Here is a 21,172-nt window from a genome sequence, read left to right on the forward strand (position 1 = left end):
GGTACCTTTGTGCATGTAGTTTTAGCCCATTGCTTCAGGTCCTACCCTCTGCTGCCAACGGGAACAGCTCCTTGCCCTCCTCCAAATGACAGCCTTTCAAATATTTAAAGAGAGCAATCATGTCCCCCCTCAACCTCCTCTTCTCCAAACTAAACACTCCCAAGGGCCTCAGCCTTTCCTTGTAGGGCTCAGTCTCCAGACCCCTGATCATCCTCGTCACTCTCCTTGAGATGAAAGCATAGAAAATTTTGCTGTTGCAGTGAGAGGAACTGGTGTACTGGACTCTTTGGTTTTTCGTCCTGTTCATTTAAGTTGCATTTTGCTTAAGGTGTTTGTTTATTGAAACTGTCATTTTGGCATTTTTGTCAGCCTCTTTAGGTCCTCCTTGGGGAAGATAGTGGGATACAAATGCAAAATAAATAAAATAATTGTTACAGTTACCTCTCCCACTCAGCAGTTTCTGAACACATGACAAGTGTTCATGGGATTTACTTTCCTGAAGAGACTAAAGAAGCACACATTAACATGTTGAAGAAGCCATATGACTTCCAGGAGACCTCTCCTCACTACATCACCACCAGAGCGGTCTTGAAGATAAAGAGGTGCCATCTATTGTGAGAAAGTCAGAGGGAATGCACTTTGCAGCATCTGCAACGGCCAAATGAACCCCAGAATCAGCTAAAGCCAAAATTACCGAAGTCTTGCAAAGACACGATCAGATGTTTTCTACTTAGTCCCAGGGACCTACTTTGGCCAGACCCAAAACTCAAATAGGGGATTGTGCCCTTATTAAAATCAAGATTCAAGTCCAATAGCACCTTAAAAACCAATAAGATATAATAATCATAACATAACAGCAACAACAACATTTGATTTATATACTGCCCTTCAGGACAACTTAACACCACACTCAGAGCAGTTTACAAATGGTGTAATTATTATCCTCACAACAATCACCCTGTGAGGTGGGTGGGGCTGACAGAGCTCTGAGAGAGCTGTGACTGACCCACGGTCACCCAGCTGGCTTCAAGTGGAGAAGAGGGGAATCAAACCCTGTTCTCCAGATTAGAGTCCTGCCGCTCTTAACCACTACACCAAACTGATCCAAATATCCAGAGTATAAGCTCTTCTAGCACAGAGCAGTGTCGACCTTGGTTAGGAACTGGATGGGAGACTTCCAATGAAGACCAGGGTTGCAGATACAGGCAATAGCAAACCACCTCTGTTAGTTTCTTGCCATGGAAACCCCACCAGGGGTAGCCATAAGTCAGCTATGACTTGACAGCACTCTCTGCCAGCACAGGGCGCCCTTCCCAGCCCACTTTCTCCGGCATCAGCAGATAAATGAAACTCTTCCCTCTCTAAAGATCCTTTTCCCCTTTGACTCTTTTCTCTCCGAGTTATTTTGTTTCTCTCTCCTCATGGTTCAGTTTCACCTGGTTTGAGGACCACATTAGCACCGGTAAATGTCAGGGATGCTCCCACCGCTTTCTATTCCTTTTTGCTCATTAAATACTGTTTTAAAACCGCTCTGGTGTTTAAAGCCTCAATGGGCCAGTTCAGGCGAGGTTCAGGTGGAACCTACCTCACTGGGAGGGCTTGCCCAGGCCCTAAACGGACCCCAAGGTGCAGCAGACCCAAGCCCTTCCTCTGAACACCACGGCCGCATGCTGGGAGCCCACAGCCTTGTCTGTGAACATGGCTGAAAGCAAGCCCAATGTGGAAGGCACAACTGAAAAGATATGTGCCCCAAAATAAAGGACCTCCAAATTTTGTGGGGAATTGGAAAGAAGGCTCCAAACATAGCTATGTCTACATCTGTCTACTGAAAAAATCTTACTTTTTAAACATCACCCATAACAACGTGTGTTTGTTGTGTTCTTCTGCTGTCAAAATCTCCAAAAATCACAACATTGAAAGACAGAACCTTGTCAAAGAGCTACCCACTTGGTTCTGAGATTCAGAAAAAGAAAATCTCTAAACTGAAATACAAAATGGCCTTGCAACAGTCACTATTCTTCAGGCCTGCGGTGCAAATCAAAGGATGTAAATACTTTAAATACATTATTATCAGTGTGAGGTTTTGTGTCTGACTCCGTCTCCTCCGGCAGCCATTTTGTGGTTGGCTCCTCATCTTCTGCGCACACCACACTGTCAGAATTCCAAAGTTGCCCGCAGGCCTGAAAAGGTTGGGGATATCTGGGTTAGAGTGACAGACTTGAATCTGGGAGACCCAGGTTTGAATCCCTGTTCTGCCATGAAAGCTTGCTGGGTGACCTTGGGCCAAACATGCACACCCTGAGAGCCAAAGGAAACATGATGGAGAACTCATGGCTGACACAGACTCTGTGGTTGCCATTTTAAAGCATTTTTAAAATGCCATGCAGGTCTGAGCATAGAACTCTTTCCTCTCCACCCCACACCTGTTAAAATGCTGAAAAACAGCCATGGGGGAGGGGCACATACACATGCAGGGCCACAAGTTTTCCCTCACATTTAGTTTGACCCTCAGTCATACCTACATCACCGGGTTGTTATGACAACAAAATGGAGGATAGGAGAATGAAGTAAGCCGCTTTAGGTCCCCCTTGGGGAGAAAAGTGGAGTATAAATGAAGTAAACAAACACTGTGAAAGAGGCAGGGCTAAGTTTATTTATTAAAGCTGTTTTTAACCCTGTCTTTCCATCCAAAGACAATGAAACAATGCTCATTAAAATGATGTAACACAAAATAGTACCATTATTACATTATAAAAGCAACGAAAGACACTAGAACCCATAGAGCAGAATGGAGAAGCTACAGGAGGCAGTGTGGTTGGGCAGTTGGCTCTCTCGAACGATTGAGTCTTCAGTGCTTGCTGGAAGGCAAGGAGTGATGAGACCAGGCAGGCTTCCCTTAGGAGGGCATTTCACAGATTTGAGGGGCCACAACCAGAAAGGTCCCACATCATGTGCCCACTTGCTGAGTGCCTCAGAAGGGACATTTGTAGCAGAACATTAAGGATTCACTGCCCACACACACACACGCACAAAATTGTAGGAAGAACTTCATGTTATGAAACCTCTCATAACTAAGTTACAGAGGACAGAAGAGCTGCTGGCATACCAGTGTTCTTCCAGCATTCAGTCCTTGCTGACATCTCCAACTAGGAGGGCTAGAGGAAGAGGGACAAGCCCTGAATGTCCGATCCTCGGCTAACCAGCTTTGGATGAGAAACAAAATCTCTGGCAAGGAAACTGCTCACCAGAGGAATACGCTGGGAACCCAATCCTTGTGGGGCCCTAAGCCAGCCACATTCACCAAAACTATCAGGAAATACTCTCAGCACTCAAGAGAATATCCATTGCCACCAGCTAGTAGCATGTATGTGCAAAACAGAAATGTCCAGGAGGGCATCTATTATAAAGATAATGTGGCTGCCATTTTAATTGCCTGTGAAACTGTTAGGCAGTTTCCTTTTTTCCTCCCCTTTCATACTGCAGCCTGAATTAGATGTATTATACCGTCTTTCATTGTTCTCTTATTGTGACATCCAGTTTACTGGATAGAACAAGGTTCATATCCAATAGTATCTAAGACCAATAAGATTTCCAGCTTTCAAGAGTCAAATGTCCCTCCATCAGATACTAGATGTATCACATTATTTTTATTTCATCATTATTTAAGAGAGTGATCCAGGCTTTGGGGGATGTTATTTAATATTTGTATTATACCGATCTTGAATTTAGTTTTTTTATAATCCTGTAAAGCAGCTTGAGTTTCGATAACAAAGGCAGATGGATAAATGAAGACAATGCATAAATAAGATAAGATTCAATGAACAACCCTTGCTGGTGGGATTTAGCCAAACCACCTTCACAACTACCGCTGGCACAAAATTTTGTCACTGTGACCGGAGATGGGGAGGAGAATTTCCTGTCTGCAGTTCCTTCCCTTTAATAATATAAATGAAGTTTTTTATTATTTAATAATAATAGAAATAATTTCTATTATTCAGTAATAAACATTACATAATAATTATTAAATAACAATAGTAGAAATAAAATAATAATAAGTCTGTTGTAGCATACAATACATTTTAAGACACCATCAAACAAAAACAATGCTGGACCACTCTTTCAGCAGTGGGACTGAACAGCACATAGTGCGCTTTGCCTGAAGCTGTCTACACATTCCAGAGACTTATGTGCATTTCCTCCTGTGTGGACTCTTTGATGCACAGTGAGATTTGTGCTTCGGTTGAAGCATTTCCCGCACTCTGAACATTTAAACGGTTTCTCTCCAGTGTGGATTCTTTGATGGGAAGTAAGAACTGACCTGCTCCGGAAGCTCTTTCCACACTCTAAACACTTGTATGGTTTCTCCCCTGTGTGGATTCTTTGATGTGTAGTAAGTTGCTCGCTCTGACTGAAACGCTTCCCACACTCTGAGCATTTGAAAGGTCTCTCCCCTGTGTGGAGCCGCTGATGTCTGAGGAGGTTTGATGCACTGCAAAAGCTTTCTTCACATTCTGAACATTTGTAGGCCTTCTCCCCTGTGTGGATTCTCAGGTGTTTTTTAAGGCTTGATTTATCACAAAAGCTCATGATGCAGTCTGAGCATTTAAATGGTTTCTCTCCTGTATGGATCCTTTGGTGTGAACTAAGACTTGTGCTCCGACTGAAACTAATTCCACACTCTAGGCACTTAAATGGTCTGTCTCCTGTGTGGATTCTTTGATGGCAAGCAAGTTCATCTTTCTGACTGAAACTTTTTCCACATTCTAAGCAAGTATATGGCTTCTCTCCCACATGGGTCCTTTGATGTCTAATGAGGGTGATCCTCTGACAGAAACTCTTCCCACACTCTGAGCAGGTGAACGGTTTCTCCCCTGTGTGAATTCTTTGATGGCAAATAAGGTTTGTGCTTTTAATGAAGCTTTTCCCACACTCCAGGCATTTATAAGGTTTCTCTCCTGTGTGGATTCTTTGATGTGAAGTTAGGTGTGAACTTTGAATGAAGCTCTTTCCACACAGAGAGCATTCATACAGATTCTCTCTCGTGTGGATTTTCAAGTGAGCATTAAGACTTGATTTCCAGCCAAAGCTTTTCCCACACAAATGGCATTTGTTCCTCTCCTTCCCTTTGACTATTTTCCCCTGGACTGGGATTTCATGGATGTCACTGTCTTGAGATGCGGAGGATTCCTTCCTTGTTTTCTGCCCTATTCCACTTTTCCATTTCTCCTCCTTTCTTTCTGTATGTCTGGAATCTTCCTGTGACAACTCATGTGTTTTTTCCTCAGATGTGCTTTTCCATATTTCATCTGCTAGAATAAAGAGAGAAAACTAGTAGGATCCTAAAAGAATAAAAGGTAAAGTGTGCCATCGCGTCAGAACTGACTTGACTCACAGCAGCCCTATGAAGTTCCACTTTGTGGGTTATTAAAGGCAAGAGAAGAGTAGGGGTGGTTTGCCATTGCATGTCTCTGCTTAGTGACCTTCGGCTCCCTGGGTGGTCTCCCATCCAAATACTAAACAGGGCCAACTCTGCTTAGCTTCTGAGACCTGATGAGATCTATCCTGGGCCAACCATGCCAGGGTAAATTGTGAGTCATCGAGTTGCAGATGGCTTATGGTGACCCTGAGACAAAGGGGGTTTTCAAGGCAATATAAGCAGAGGTGGTTTTGCCATTGTCTTTCTCTGCATAGCAACTCTAGACTACTAGGGCTTTTTATCTGTGAAAACAGCCTTTTAACTGCTGCTAAAAATGAAATAATAGGATAAGACTGCTAAGTGAGATTGATTTCTGCCCTGTGTTTATAAGGTATAAGCCAATGTAGTTTACTTGTAGTTACTTGGACTATAACCTAGGAGACATAGGGTTCAGTTCTATAACTCCACCATAAAGCTCACTGGAGGGAACTTAGGGCAGTGACTTTCCCTCAGCCTAACCTACCTCACAGGGTTGTTGTGAGGAGAAAATGGAGGAGATCATGTACAGTGCCTACTCTGAGCTCCTTGGAGAAAATGTAACATTTTAAAAAAAACTAATAGGTTAAAAAGGCAGGATTCTTTGAAGGGCAGTAAAGATGTGCCTGCCATTGGAAGCTCTTTTCAGCGTGTGGGCATTTTAAAAGGTGGATTCTTAGATGTGAAGTAAAGTGTGAACTCTGAATGAAGGTCCTTCCACAAATCGAGCATTCACAGAGATTCTCCCCTGTGCGGATTCCCCATTGAACATTAAAGCTTCAGTTTACAATGGTAGTTTTCCCCCTCACACAGCGCACTTGCGTCTTTCCTTTCCCTTGACTATTTTTACTTGGATTGGGATTTCAGGAAACTCACCACACTGAGAATCAGATTTATTCTCTCTTTCTTCTTTTATTTCACTTTTCCATGGATACTCTTCTTCTGCACATCTTGCTTCTTCCAGCGACATCTGCCATGTTTCTCCTTCAGTTCTGCTCTCATGACCTGCTGTAATAAGAAAGAAAATTGGTTAAGATCCTAAGGCAGAAGCAGGGCCTCCTGTTAGGGAATACACACAGCTAACAGCTATTAGAATGTACAGAAATAAAAAGCTCTCCTGAAACAGAGTTCTGTCCTGGATGGGTTCTTTGATGGGCAGTAAAGTTCAGCGTGCAATAGAAACTATTTCCTCACTGTGAGCATTTAAATGGTTTATTCCACTCAAGTGAGAATGAAAACTTAGTTTATATTCCAAACTTTTCAGTTTCACCACCCAGGGCACTTACTCTTTTCCCTTCCTGTTTCTCTTTTTTCTTGGACTGGGACTTCCTGGAAGTTGCCATCCTGCAAAGCAGAGGATCCAGTCCCCGTTTCCTGTTTTATTTCAGATTTCCACACTGGCTCCTCTTCTGAGCATCTAGTTCCTTCCAATGACACCTCGTGTAATTCTCCCTTATTCTTGGTCTCCCAAACATCTGCTGAAATAGAGAAAGCTGGTAAGATCTTTTACCTGGGACCAAAACCATTTGTTTTGTTTTATTGACTTCATTTATACCTGTTCTTCCTTCCCAAGGAGGACCCAAAGCAGCTTGCATCATTCACATCATCTCCTTTTTTATCCTCACAAGAACCCTGTGAGGTAGGTTGGGCTGATAGAGAGCATGCACATGACTGGCCCAAGGTCACCCAGCAAGCTTCTATGGCAGATTAAGGATTCCACCCTGATTCTCCTTGGTCCTAGTCCACCACTTAACCTCTGAATCAGACCAGACTAACTGCTGTTAAGAATGAATATAGGGCATTAAACGGCAATAACTTCTGCCCTATGTGGCTTCTTTTATGGGCAGTGAGGTTGTGCTTGAAATCGAGGCTCCTTTTTAACTCTTTGCATTAAAGGCTGTTTGCATTAAAGACCGATTCACAGCTGCAGTTTTACACACACATACACGTGGCACTTACTCGTTTCTTCTCCTTCATCTGTTTTTTCCTGGATTGTAAGTGCATGGAAGCTGCTCCTCTGAGAAGCCGAGGATTCAGTCTCAGCTTCCTGCTTTATTTCAATTTTCCATGTCTGCTCTTGTCTTTCTAGGCGTCCCATACCTTCCAAGGAGACCTTGTGTGGTTCTTCCTCAGTCTTAATCTCCCATCTATCACCTTTTGGAATAAAGAGAGGAAAATGGTAAGATCTTAACTGGTAGAGTTTCCTATCTAGGAAAAAAAACCCTGGCCGCCTGCTGTTTTATGTTCTTATGCCATAGTGAGTAAAGGAAACCTCCATATTCAGAGGCAGTCTACCTCTGAAACACAGTGCAAGAAGGCAGCAGCAGGTATGCCTCTGTGCTCTGTCGTTGGCCCTCCAGGACAACTTGCTGGCCACTGTGAGACAGGATGCTGAACTAGATGGGCTACTGGCCTGATCAGGCAGGGCTCTTCTCAGGTTATTTTGCTATTCTGAATAGAAAATTCTAGGGATTTTCTTATTGGATAACAGAGGTTGCCTCCTGAAATGAAACACATTTTTTTTAATTGTGGGAAAAACTGGAGATATGCATCTCCCTCACAAAGACTCAGCTCTTGGATTTCCTAGTATGCTCAAAGGAAAGATGCAGGCTGAAATCTTCTCCCTTAACACGTACCCAGCAAGGTAGTCTCATGGCCAGCCTCCTGCTTGATGCCTGGGAATGGTGGCCACCCTCTGGTGTCCAGTGGAGCCTTCTCTGCCACAGGAAAATTGCTGGCAACTTCTGCTAGAGGATCCTGCCCCTGAAAGAGCAACGAAGGTCTCAAATAGAAAGGGGGAATGAAAAAGGTTTTGTGATCTCTCTTCTTCAACAATGGTCAGATACATTTGGACAACTGGAACGGGTATTCGGATATTCCTCCCCGCATCAGTGACCCCTTGGATGAATCCGCTCTCACCTGCTGGTCCTGATACTTCTCCTCTGCCTGGCTCAGGAGGAAGCCTTCTGCCAGGGCCACTGCCTGGGAACTCGTCTCTGGTCCACATTCCCTGACCCAGCTCTCCATCTCCGGGGGCAGGATGGCCAGAAACTGCTCCAGGATCACCAGGTCCAGGATCTCCTCCTTGCTGTGCCTTTCTGGCTTCAGCCACTGGTGGCAAAGAACATGGAGGCAGCTGCAAGTCTCTCGGGGCCCCTCAGCTGCCTGATAGCGGAAGTGCCTGAATTGCTGGCGCTGCAAATCTGAGCTGGTGGTTTCTTCACCAAAGATCTTCTGCGCAGTTCTTTCCCCGAATTCCCCCCTGCTTCCAGCCTCAGCGGCACCAGAATCTCTTCTCACTTCAAGGCTACCTGTGCCTGCTTCTTTCATCTTCCCTCCTTCTTCCAAGGCAGCATCCAAAAGAGGCAAAGGAGCCACTTCCTTCCCCCCTCGATTTTCCCCCCTAAGACAACGGCTGCCCTGCTTACTGGAGCTTCCAAATCCCTGCAAAGCCAACACAATGTTGATCAGTTTCCACTTCCAAGGCAGGAGGACATTTATAATCACAGAAAATCCTGTCTAAAATCTTATCCTGCAGAAAAGTAGATTTGCATTGGAACTGCAGGGCTCTGCCCCTAAGAACCGTGGTCCCCTTCTTCGCTCTTCCTCTCTCTCTGCCTTCCTTTACTCATTTAGGTAATTACGACCCTTTTTTTCTGCCCGATGTGGACTCAAAGCGACTTCACAACATCGTTCCCTATTTTATCTTCAAAACAACAACCCTGCGAGGCAGGATAGACTGAAAGCAACTAGCCCAAAGTCACCCAGCAAACTTCCATGGCAGATGAGGGGATTAGAATCTGGGTCTCTCAGATCCTAGTCCGACACTCTAACCACTACACACTGGCTCCCTTGAGGCCTCTCTCCCCAAAACACATCTGTTTCTCTCTGAGTTATTAAACTGGCTAATCAGTGCTTTGCGCTTTATAAAATCACAGCTTCACGTTTTCTAAAGAGATACTCATAAATGATGCCATTTAATTCATTCTTTGAAATGTTAAAGCACAGCAGAGGCGAGCATGTTGGTTTTGGACCTGGGACACCCAGATTCAAATTCCCCCTTGCCATAAAATTCATAGAGCAACCTTTGCCGCACCTACCTTACAGGGTTGTTAGGAGGATAAAAACGGAGGTGGAGAGAGAGAGCCATGTAGGCCACTCTGCTGTGGGGACAGCTGCTCCTAAAAAAGGAAATGATGCTCCCCCACCAAAGTTTTCAGGACTGGCAATCCCCCAGAATTACAGCTGATCTCCAGCCTACAGAGATCGATCCCCTGGAGAAAATGACTGCTTTGGAGGGTGGACTTTATGGCATTATACCCCATAGAGCTCCCTTCCTTCCCCAAACCATGCTTTCTTCAGGTTCCACCCCCAAATCTCCAGGAATTTCCCAACTGAAGTTGGCAACCCTATTTGCAGAAGATAAAAGAAGTGAGTGAGCTAAAGTTCAAAATGGGTTAGCTGCACAGGTGCCACCTCCCCTTTCATGGCTGGGAGAGAACAGCAGAGAAGGCAGCAGCTGCCTTCTCCCACTCTCCGCTCTCCGCACTGTGGCCCAAGGGGGAGCACATTGGAGGGGAGATTCTCCCATCTTTGTTATGGTGCAGAGGTGATGCAGAGTCTGATGAGGACACAGCTGGGAGAGGGCTGTCAAGATGGGGGGGGGAGCTTCCCTCTGACCCCGCCTTGCAAGAATTCACCCAAATGGACTCACCAGATCCCTGAAGGAGCCACTGATGCTGCTGCTGGGAAAGGGGAGGGGGGTACAGTCTCTCTCTCTCACACACACACCCATGCTTCTTGCCTCTCTAGGAATTCAGATTCTCTGATTTTAACCCTTAGCTTGTTTCTCAGTTTCAAGTAAAGATGACATCGGCTACTTTTATTCATTTGGTAATTAAAAAAAATAATAATTCCAACCTTTCCTCTAAGGACCCCAAGGCAGCGTATAATCTTCTGCATTACGGCATGCCTTAGAACACTTTTTCTACCCTATCCAAGAACGTAAGAAGAGCCCAGCCAGATCAGACTGGTGGGCCATCTCGTCCAGCACCCCATCTCACACAGCGGCCAACCAGTTACTCCAAAGGGCCAACAGAAGGGCCTGCTCTGGAGGCCGAGGCCTTTTCCTGATGCTGCCTCCTGGCCACTGGCATTCCGAGGTTGACTGCCTCTGAACGTGGAGGTTCCCCTTTAGGCACCATGGCGAGTAGCCGCTGATAGACCTCTCCTCCATGAATCTGTCAAGTCCCCTTTTAAAGTTGTCTATGTCTATGGCTCTTACTACATTCTCCGGCAGTGAATTCCCACTTCTGTAATCCGCATCCTACTGTGTTTTTACTAGCTGTCTTGTGCTCTCTAACTGAATCTTTTATTATTATTATTTTTTTAAAAATGTTATCCATCTGGAGTCTCCGTGAGAAAGGTGGGCCATAACAAAGTAAGAAAGGAAAGGGGAAAAAAAGAGTTCAGGAGACCCTTCTCTCCTTGGGCAGGAAGCTTACTTCTCCATGGGTCTAGGTTGGTCGAATTAAGGTGCTAGAATGGGGAGAATCTCTGAATTGAAGGTGAATTGGGGGAAGTTGGTTCATGGCTCAGGTGAGGTTTCGATTGGGCCCTTACATACATATTAACCAGGATCCCACCTCCCACCCCTCTGGAGTGAGCCCTCGGCCCTTCCCAAGTTATCTCTCTCATACATCATTTCCCTTGCCTGTCCTTCAAGGTAGCACCCTTGTTGTTCCACAACCACCCTATAAGGTAGGGCAGGGCAACAGCTCTGTGAGGCAGGCTTTTCTACTCTTCTGGCTGTGCTTTCCAAATAGACCAGGCTCAAAACAGTCAATGGGAATCAACAGGGTTATAGGAGACCCAGCATTGCTGATTGAGAAGCAAGTTAATGCAACTTCTCCCCCCGCCCCCTTACAACTCAGTTTAATCCAGATGATGGCCTCCAACCTGGACATAGACAATCTGGCCACCTGGATCCATGTCACCGTAACATCAATACTGAGCTATTGTAATGCACTCTATATGGGTCTCCCCTCAAAGTCAGCTCAGAGACTCCAGTTGGTGCAGGACACCACTGCTTGGCTACTAGCAGGAGCTGGTCAGAGCATGCATACTACTGCCATTCTGTAACCACTCCGTTGGCTGCAGTTCCACGCTGAATGTAATGTACCTGCTATCACATTCAAGGACCTTCATGGACTTGGTCCCTCTTTCCGTTTGACCACCTGTCCCCCTATGCTCCGCCACAACACTTTTGCTCATCTGAGCAGGGCCTTCTGCAGATACCAATGCAAATAGGCAAAATCCACACACACATTCTCTGTGTTGGCCCCCACCTTGTGGAATGGCCTACCTGAAGAGGTCAAGAAAGTTCTCACTCTCCTGGCTTTCCCCAAACTATACAAAATTATTTAGTTGGGCAGTTTTACCAAAATAATGGAATAGTTCAGAACGATACTTTGGTAAAGGGATAGGAACTGTGGCCTATACTACTGTATGCAGCCTATTGCTGTATATAGGATCCTACAATGTAATTTCTGCACTGTTTGACATGAAAATTCTTAAGCTTTGTTTCAGCTCTGTTCAGATTTCTGGTTGGTTTCAGGTTTCTGCAATCCAAATCTTATAGCATGGTTCATTGGATGTCCCATCCTGCAGACTGCATTGGCCTGCTCTCTGTAATGGACCTTGAACTTTACTGAGGAAGGCAGACTATAAATGATGTAAATACATTTTTAAAAGAAACTGTCAGGGAGGGAGGGGCTTGTTTCTTTTTCCCCTGAGAGGAAAAGCAGTAGAGAGGACAAAAATCAGGAAAACCAATTTTTTAAAAAGATCAGTGAAGAGATCAGTGAAGAGATCAATCGTCTCTTCTCAACTCTGAGGAAAATACCCACTTTTGCTTCCAGATCCCTTTAAGGCCTGGTCCACTCAAAACACCTGCATACACATGGAGCTGCCTTCTGCTGAGTCAGGTCAAGGATTGCCTACTCTGACTGGCAGCAACTGTCTGGGATCTCAGGCAGAAATCTTTCACATCACCTATGACCTGAGAAACTTTTATCTGCAGATGCCAAGGATTGAACCTGCAACCTTCTGCACGCCAAGCAGATGCTTTACCACTGAGCCACAGTCCCTTCCCAGAGTGTGGTGGTGAAATGGGCTGTACCACTTCTGATTTCAGGAGTGGTCAAGAGTGTCACAAGTACAGATTCCTTGAGGTGGGAAACACCATTAGCACACCAGGGCAAATGGTTCTGGCCACAGCCTTAACATTCTGTGCTAATTGTCCACTTACAGAGAATTGCTGGCAGAAGGGAAAGTTTGAAAGAGTACACGCTCCCCTGAAGCCTGAAGTGGTACAGTCCATTCTGCCCCTGCAGCAGTCCACATCTTTCTCAAGCATGTGAGACCAGGCTTAAGAAAGACAGATCCAGTATATGCATAAATTGGGGTTAGAAAGCAGCCCTTTCTCGTGGGATCCTGCCCAGACCATCTTCACAGACCACCACCGGACAATTTGTGGTCATGACGGTGTGGCAAAGAGGGAGCCAAGAGAAGTTCAGTGCCCATTTAAAAAAAATAATAGAACGCATCCCTTTTTGCGCTGTTGCATGTAATACTTTTATTTGAGTGAATCAGCAAACTAAATGTTTACAAAGTATGTGCAGGCTTGTAAAGAATTTTGCTGCACTCTGCCACTGTTGGACAAATAAGGTGTGAATTGTTTTTTGGTCACAGGACTGTAGAATTCAGTGTGTTGAAACTGAAGGGCTGCGCACACGCCATGGATCTGCATGCACACATGAAGCTGCCGCATACTTAATCAGACCATCAGCACTTCAAGGCCAGTGTTGCCAGCAGCTCTCAGGTGGAGGTCTTTCCCATCACCACCCACTTGATATTTTCAGCTGGGGATTGAACCGGAGACCTTCTGCATGCCAAGCAGATGCTCTTGCACTGAGCCACGGCCCCTCCCGGCACTGGCTGCTGCATGCACTCTTTGATGTGCTGTAAGGTTTGTGCTCCTGTTGAAGCGCTTTCCACACTCGGAGCATTTAAAAGGTTTCTCCCCGGTGTGAATTCTCAGGTGATTCCTGAGACTGGATTTATCACAGAAGCTCTTGCTGCAGCTAGAGCACTGATACGGTTTCTCCCCTGTGTGGATTCTTTGATGCGTAGTAAGGTATTCACTCCGACAGAAGCTCTTCCCACACTCCGAACATTTGTACGGTTTCTCCCCTGTGTGGGTCCTCTGATGTCTGAGGAGGTTTGATGCGCTGCAAAAGCTCTCTTCGCAATCTGAGCATTTGTATGGTTTCTCCCCTGTGTGGATCCTCTGATGTCTGAGGAGGTTGGATGCGCTGCAAAAGCTGTCTTCGCAATCTGAGCATTTGTAGGGTTTCTCCCCCGTCTGCGTATTTTGATGTGAAATAAGTCTTGCACTGCAACTGAAACCCTTCCCATATTCTGAGCATTCAAATGCTTTCTCTCCCATATGAATTATCTCGTGGTTTCTAAGGCTTGACTGATCACAAAAGGTCACACTGCAGTTCGAGCATTTAAAGGGCTCCTCTGCTGTGTGGATTCTTTGATTGCAAGTAAGTTCCTGTCTGTGACAGAAATTCTTTCCACACTCCAAGCAAGTTTTTGGTTGCTCTCCCATGTGGGTTCTTTGGTGTCTTATTAAGGTGATCCTCTGACAGAAACCCTTCCCACAGTCAGAGCAAGTGAACGGTTTCTCTCCGGTGTGGATTCTTTGATGACATATGAGGTTTGTACTCTTAATGAAGCTCTTTCCACACTCCAGACATTTATAAGGTTTCTCCCCTGTGTGGATTCTCCAGTGAGCATTAAGGCTTGATTTAGAACTGAAGCTTTTCCCACACAAATGACATACATTCTTTTGCTTTCTTTCATCTATTTTTTCTTGGATTGGGTTTTGGAAGTCCATTCCCAGCCAAACAAATGATTCGGTCATCAACTTTTCTTTGACTTCGGTTTTTGCCACCTGCTCACCCTTTTTGTGGCCATCTCTTTCGAAGGACAGCTCACATTGTTCTCCCTCACTTTCCCACCAATCAGATGCTGTGGAGGGATCAAAAAAGAACATTTTGAAGATAGTGAAGGGAGGGAAATTGAGCCTGGACTCTAACATAGATGGACATTCACTTACAGAAAGTATGACACAAAGCTCCATTCAAGCTCTGTTCAAGCAAGAGGCAGGAGGGAAGGATTCTGTCCTCTTCCTGCTCCCCTGCACTCCACTTTCCACTCCAAACCCATATGGCTATTACTCCACCGTGTTCCTGTAAGCTCAGGAATATATTTTTTTTGCAAATGGCTGCTGGAGGGGAAGGGAGAACTGGAAGACCTGCAGGCGTTGGGCATTTTCAGCTGACACATCCCGGTATGGTGGAACAGTCTGAACTTGGATTATGGAGACTCAAGATTCAGCCACCAGCTAAGCCGCAGAGCTCATTTGTTGGCCCTTCAGCCAGTTGTCCATAAATTACAGTGAACACACGTACAATCTGTCTGGAGTATACAATGTATTATTTTTATGTGCATTCAGAAATTCCCATGTTACCTTCCATGCACGTACAGTTGAGCGTGGCACTGTAATATGCCAAATGTGGGGCTGCCTTTGAATACCGTTCAGAAACTTCAATTGGTCCCAAATGTGGGGGCCAGGCTGCTGTCCAGGGTTGGTTACAAGGATGTGCTGAAAGATCTGCACTGGTTACCCCTCCATTTAAGGGCACAATTCAAACTGCTGGTTCTAACCTTTAAGGTCCAAAACAGCTTGGGCCAGGGCACCTGAAGGGCTAGCACATCTCATACTATCCAGCCCACTAGTTCTGATGATCTGCCACTCAAGCCCTGCCGCCTGCTCTCCTTCCTTCAGAGAGCAGGCGGCAACTAGAAATAGGTCATGTCTTGTGGTGGCATCTCACCTTTGGAACACCTTCCCCCTTGAAACTCACCTGGCATCTACTTTCTTTTAGGTGCCAGGCCAAAATACATCTTTTTACCCAGGCTATTAATTAGGGGCTTTCGCTTGCCAGCTTTTTAACGGTCTTCTTCTGTTTTATGGATAGTTTTTGTGCGGCTTATTATGCCCAATGGCTTGTGTTTTAATGCTGTGGTTTTTAATTGTAAGCCAGGATTCTGAAGAGGTGGCATAGAAATATGCTAAATTAATAAAGAAATCCAGGTACTGGACCCTTGTTTCATTTTGTAGAGTGAGCACTTGCTAGCTCTTATAGATCAGTGTATGCACATACAGGCAGGATGTACGAGGGTTCACTGTAACATGTGAGCAGGGCTTCAAGCTAACCTATCTGAAATGATTCTATTAACAATCTGTTGTGGCACAAATAAAATAAGAGTTTAGCATTTTAGTGACTGATGAAATTTGCTCCAGCATAAGCTTTCGTGAATCAGAGATTGTTTTGTTGAATGCGCTAGACTGCTCATCCGTTAAGCAGGTATGTTTATACTTAATACCACAACCAAGAAAGAGCATCACGAAGTTAGGCCTGTTTAAAACAAGATCCAATCCAACAAGTAAACCTGCCATAAAATCAAATCCAAAGAAGGAAAGGACTCGGTGAAACTAAGCAGATACAATTAAATAAAATTATAAAAGAGCTAAAGGTTCTCGGAAATGGAGTTGGGTATACTGCATATACGACTTTGAGACATGCAGACATTTGCGGCAGACGATTCTGTGCTGTGTTCATATAACAGAGAACCATTATGCTGGAGTCCAGACATTTGTTCCAATCTAAGGACATGAGAGAGATGTGTCATTTTGCTACTCATAATAGCTTGCCTTTCACAATATGACTTACAATATTCCTTTCCATGATCAGGTCTGCTCCCCTAAAAAAACTTACAATGAAAAGTCATCATTTTAGTCACTAGATGGTATTAATAATAATGGGTGATGGTTGTTGTGGGTTTTCCGGGCTGTATTGCCGTGGTCTTGGCATTGTAGTTCCTGACGTTTCGCCAGCAGCTGTGGCTGGCATCTTCAGAGGTGTAGCACCAAAAGACAGAGATCTCTCAGTGTCACTCAGTGTCTCAGTGTCACTGAGAGATCTCTGTCTTTTGGTGCTACACCTCTGAAGATGCCAGCCACAGCTGCTGGCGAAACGTCAGGAACTACAATGCCAAGACCACGGCAATACAGCCCGGAAAACCCACAACAACCATCGTTCTCCGGCCGTGAAAGCCTTCGACAATACAATAATGGGTGAGGTTGAGAGAGCTCTAAGAGAGCTGTGATTGACCCAAGATCCCCCAGCTGGCTTCCAGTGGAGGAGTGGGGAATCAAACCCGATTCTCCAGATTAGAGTCCCACTGCTCTTAACCACTACACCAAACTGGCTCTCAAAGTGTCAGAGCCAAGTTCAAATCCTCACTGTGCCCTGGAAGCTCACTGGGTGGCCTTCAGCCAGTCACACCTTTGCTGCCTAACCTACCCCGCAGGGTTGTTGTGAGGATAAAATTGAAGCAAGGAGAATGATATAAGCCGCTTTGGGGTCCCTATTGGGAAAAGCTGAAGTGGAAATGAAGTAAATAATAATTACATGAGGCAGCCTTATAACGAATCAGACCCTCACCCTATCAAGGTCAGGGTTGACTCCTCTGACTGGCAGCAGCTCTGCAGAGTCTTACGGAGAGGTCCTTTCACATCACCGACTACCCAGTCCCTTTAACTGGAGCTATGGGGAATTGAACCTCAGACCTTCTGCATACCAATTTCCCAGAGTTGAAACCCTCTCTGTAATCCTAGTCCTACTGCATTGTTACTGGAGGTCTTGTCCCGTTTGATTGAATTGCTGTTTGTATTTTGGAATCCACCTTGAGTCTCAGCAAAAAAGGTGATTTGAAAACACGGCAGAGAAAGGGAGTTTCTAAGTCAATAAATAAGTAAATGAAGATGGGTCCTTCCTTACCCAGAGAGGCCACATTCTGGCAGTTCTCCTCCATAACTTCCCTGTACAAGGCTCTTTGGCCCAGATCCAAGAGATTCCACTCCTCCTCAGTAAAATATAGACACACCTCCTCCAACGCCACCAGACCCTGGAAGGGCAAAAACAAAGAACACACACACACACCTTCGCCTCGAGCCCATTACAGAAGAGTCACTGAGGCCAGTTGATTGGGGGAGACTTTGGATCCTAAGGGGTGGCCATCAAAACCTTGGAAAGGAAGATTTGACGGAAGCAAAGTGAAAGAGAGGGATCCTCTCTGGTTCAGGGAGATGCCAAGTGATGATGGAATCACAACTGCTCGTCTCCCCGGCGGTCCCTTGCTTACCTGCCCCAGCTCTGTTTGATCCACCACTACCACTTCTGGTTCATCCCAAGGAAGCGATGGCACGGAATTGACTGTCGCTGTCTTCACACAGCCTGCAAGGTGACACAGAACCGGCGGGAAGATCAGTCATCCCTTCATACCCCATTTTTATATTTGGTGTGCATTTTAACACCAAATAGTGGTGCATTTGAAAAGGCATCTCTCCACTCCTGGCCACAACGCCAAAAGCCCTTTTGGACATTCTTACCGAAGGAGCTAAAAAAAGTTTTAAACAAACAAACGAGCGACTCTGAGGACAATTGTCTCCTGCATGCAGCCCCAGGTTCTGGAGCTTTACTCGGGTCCAAAGAAGTTCCATGTCTCCTTACTCCACAAGGGGCCATGCTGGTCAGGCTCCGGCACGAGCTCCACGAAGAGCAGCCCCTGTCCGACCATCTCTCCTTCTGGGGGCACAGCAGGAACGTCTATTGACAGGTTCTGTGTCTGAAACATCAATGAAGATCCCAAAGAAGGAACAGGGAAAAGGCCTGGGGGACAGAAAAGAGGAGTGGCCAAAGAAAGATTGGGGGGGGGCACAACCCATCCACCCACAGGGGATTATTAGGATATCCTCACTCGCACTCTCAACTCCTTGGAGAAAGCCCCCTCACCTGTCCTCCTTGCTTCTTCTCCTCTGCCTGGCTCAGGAGGAAGCCTTCTGCCAGGGCCACCGCCTGGGAACTGGTCTCCGGCCCACATTCCCTGACCCAGCTCTCCATCTCCGGGGGCAGGACAGCCAGGAACTGCTCCAGGAGCACCAGGTCCAGCATCTCCCTCTTGCTGTGCCTTTCAGGCTTCAGCCACTGGAGACACAAATGGTGGAGTCGGCTGCAAACCTCTCGGGGCCCCTCGGCATCCTGGTAGCGGAAGTGCCTGAAGTGCTGGCGCTGGGCATCTGAGCCACTGGCTTTCTCTCCCAAGTTCTTCTGCCTCATTCTTTCCCAGAATTCCCCTCTGCTTCCAGCCTCACTAGTATCAGGGCCTTTTCTTGCTTCAGGGTCACCTAGAGCTTCCATCTTCTTCCTCACAGCTCTTTCCCCAAATTCTTCTCTGCGTCCAGCCACAATGGCATTTGGACCAACCAAGTTTTCCATCTTCAGCTCGGGTACCAAGGCAGCCTTCAGCAGGGGCAGGTGGCCTTGCTTTGCTGTCAATGGTTCCCCCTAAGGCCTAAACTCCTGCAAAGTGAAAACACTGTACAGTTGGAAGAGCTGTTGAAGAAGGAATATGGGCAACCCCTATAAGGGACCATGGCATTTCCCGACAGGAACTTGGGAGACACAAAGAGACATTACAGACACTTGAGAAAATCCCACAGTTCATTTACTGATTGAATTAAAACATTTCTATGCCACCTTTCCACCCAAATCAGGCTCCCAAGGCACTGAACAACAAACATTAAAGTCTTTCAACACATTCAGCATCCTGTGATGCTGGGAGCAGTCCCTAACAACTCCACCTGCCCACAATTCTTCTTTCCCTTGACCTCCCACCCCCCAACGCAGCCTCTGCTTCACCCCTTTTCCTCTCCCACACCCCTCAATCAGACCCACTTTCTTGTCCTCTTTCTTGTCTTCCTATAAGCAAAGGAAACCATTTCAGTGATCAGCCCAGATCTCAGTGAGAGACAGGCAAGTTTCAGGGCTCAAGAAGACATGGGGAAGGGCATATGAGTTGAAAGCTATTTTTGTCTTTGGGCTGAGGGAAAGGTACATGACCAGAGTATTTCACATGTCTTGGGTGGAGGGGAGGGAAAACTGAAGTGCTTTATAAGCTACAAAAGAATCAAGGCATACACTATAATGTTCTGTGGAACTCTGAAGCTTACATCCTCCTTCCCAATTTAAACAAATTTCATTATCTCTGCACTGGGGCAGCTGGTGGAAAAGGAAGGATAATCCAAGTTCACTTTCTTTGTAAACAATACAAGGCAGGAAAGACCCCCTTCTAGCTGCCTAATGCAACAGTGTTTCATAGTGGTTAGAGCATCACACCAGGATCTGGGACAACCAGGTTCAAATCCTCATTCTGGCATGGAAGCTTGCTGGGTGACGTTGGGGCCATTCACACAGTTTCAGCCTAGGCTTCCTCACAGGATTTTTGTGAACATAAAATGGAGAAGAATGACATCAGATGCTTTGGATCCTCCACTTGGTAGAGAGCCAGTTTGGTGTAGTGGTTAAGAGTGCAGGACTCTAATCTGGAGAACTGGGTTTGATTCCCCACTCCTCCACTTGAAGCCAGCTGGGTGACCTTGGGTCAGTCACAGCTCTCTCAAAGCTCTCTCAGCCCCACCCACCTCACAGGGTGATTGTTGTGGGGAATAATAATGACATACTTTGTAAACTGCTCTGAGTGGGTGTTAAGTTGTCTTGAAGGATGGTATATAAATCAAATGCTGTTGTTGTTGTTATAGACAGGTGTGGGTTAAATGAAGTAAATAAAATAAAACACAAACACCCTAATATACGAGACTCCATAAAAATCCATAAAGGTTCAGGGATCTCCATTCTTAATTGTGTCTGAAGAAGGGAGCGCCGACTCTCGCAAGCTTACCCTCTGAAAACGTTGGTGTCTAAGGTGCCACCGGACTCAAACCCTGCCATAAAAGCCCAGCCTGTCTCCAGCAGAGGGTCAGCAAGAGGAAGAGGCCTTCCTATCAACCCCTTTTCATCTTTTAAAATCTCTCTTCAAAGGACCAGGAAACAGGGTCCTTTATTTGGGTCTGGGGCTGGAGATGTGCCTGCCAATAGAAGGCTCCCTTCTCAACCCTCCAAAGCCCCGCATGCTTTTTGACCTCTGGCTCTGGCAGGGGGGTTTGAGGGTGGCCTGTGGCCATCTCCCATTGGGGGCTCGCCGCCCCCTCCTCGCTTTCCCGCACCCACCTGCAGCCTTCTCAGTACGCGAAAACTCACCAGGCTGGGCTGCAGATGCTGCGCGCGTGGGAAAATCGAAGCATTCTTTCTCACGGCGGAACAGGAAACGGGGCTTCCTGTTGACAGTCCTGGCTTCCTCGCCGCCTCTCTAGGAAAACAGGACTCGCTCCCTTTTAACTCTCAGGTTCTAGGCAAGCAACAGAAAAGGATGGGGAGTTAGAGTTGGGTTCATACAGAGTGTGTGAAAGCATAGAGGTGACAGATGAACGATGGAACACCTGTCAAGGGAAACGGGGCTCACGTGGCATTCTTTTCCCTGACCTGCATAGCCCAGGCTAGCCCGATCTCCTCAGAGCTCAGAAGCTAAGCAGGGTTGGTACTTGGATGGAAGACCGCCAAGGGAGTTTGGGGCTGCCATACAGAGGCAGGCAATGGCAAACCACCTCTGCTCATCTTGTGCCAC

General features: G+C 46.2%; 1 protein-coding gene across 1 annotated transcript; it reads right to left on the bottom strand.

The window, feature by feature from the left end:
* Window positions 1-4,119: 4,119 nt before the first annotated feature.
* Window positions 4,120-20,797, bottom strand: LOC129327863 (gastrula zinc finger protein XlCGF57.1-like). Its single transcript, XM_054976613.1, has 5 exons — window positions 20,719-20,797; window positions 17,795-19,011; window positions 17,431-17,557; window positions 13,513-14,551; window positions 4,120-5,038 (listed from the first exon to the last, which is right to left on the bottom strand). The coding sequence occupies exons 3-5, from the start codon at window positions 17,462-17,464 to the stop codon at window positions 4,120-4,122; spliced, it is 1,992 nt and encodes a 663-aa protein (XP_054832588.1). The 5' UTR covers window positions 17,465-17,557; window positions 17,795-19,011; window positions 20,719-20,797.
* Window positions 20,798-21,172: the final 375 nt, after the last annotated feature.

Source organism: Eublepharis macularius, chromosome 4 (genome assembly GCF_028583425.1).
Source record: "Eublepharis macularius isolate TG4126 chromosome 4, MPM_Emac_v1.0, whole genome shotgun sequence".
NCBI classification, from domain to species: domain Eukaryota; kingdom Metazoa; phylum Chordata; class Lepidosauria; order Squamata; family Eublepharidae; genus Eublepharis; species Eublepharis macularius.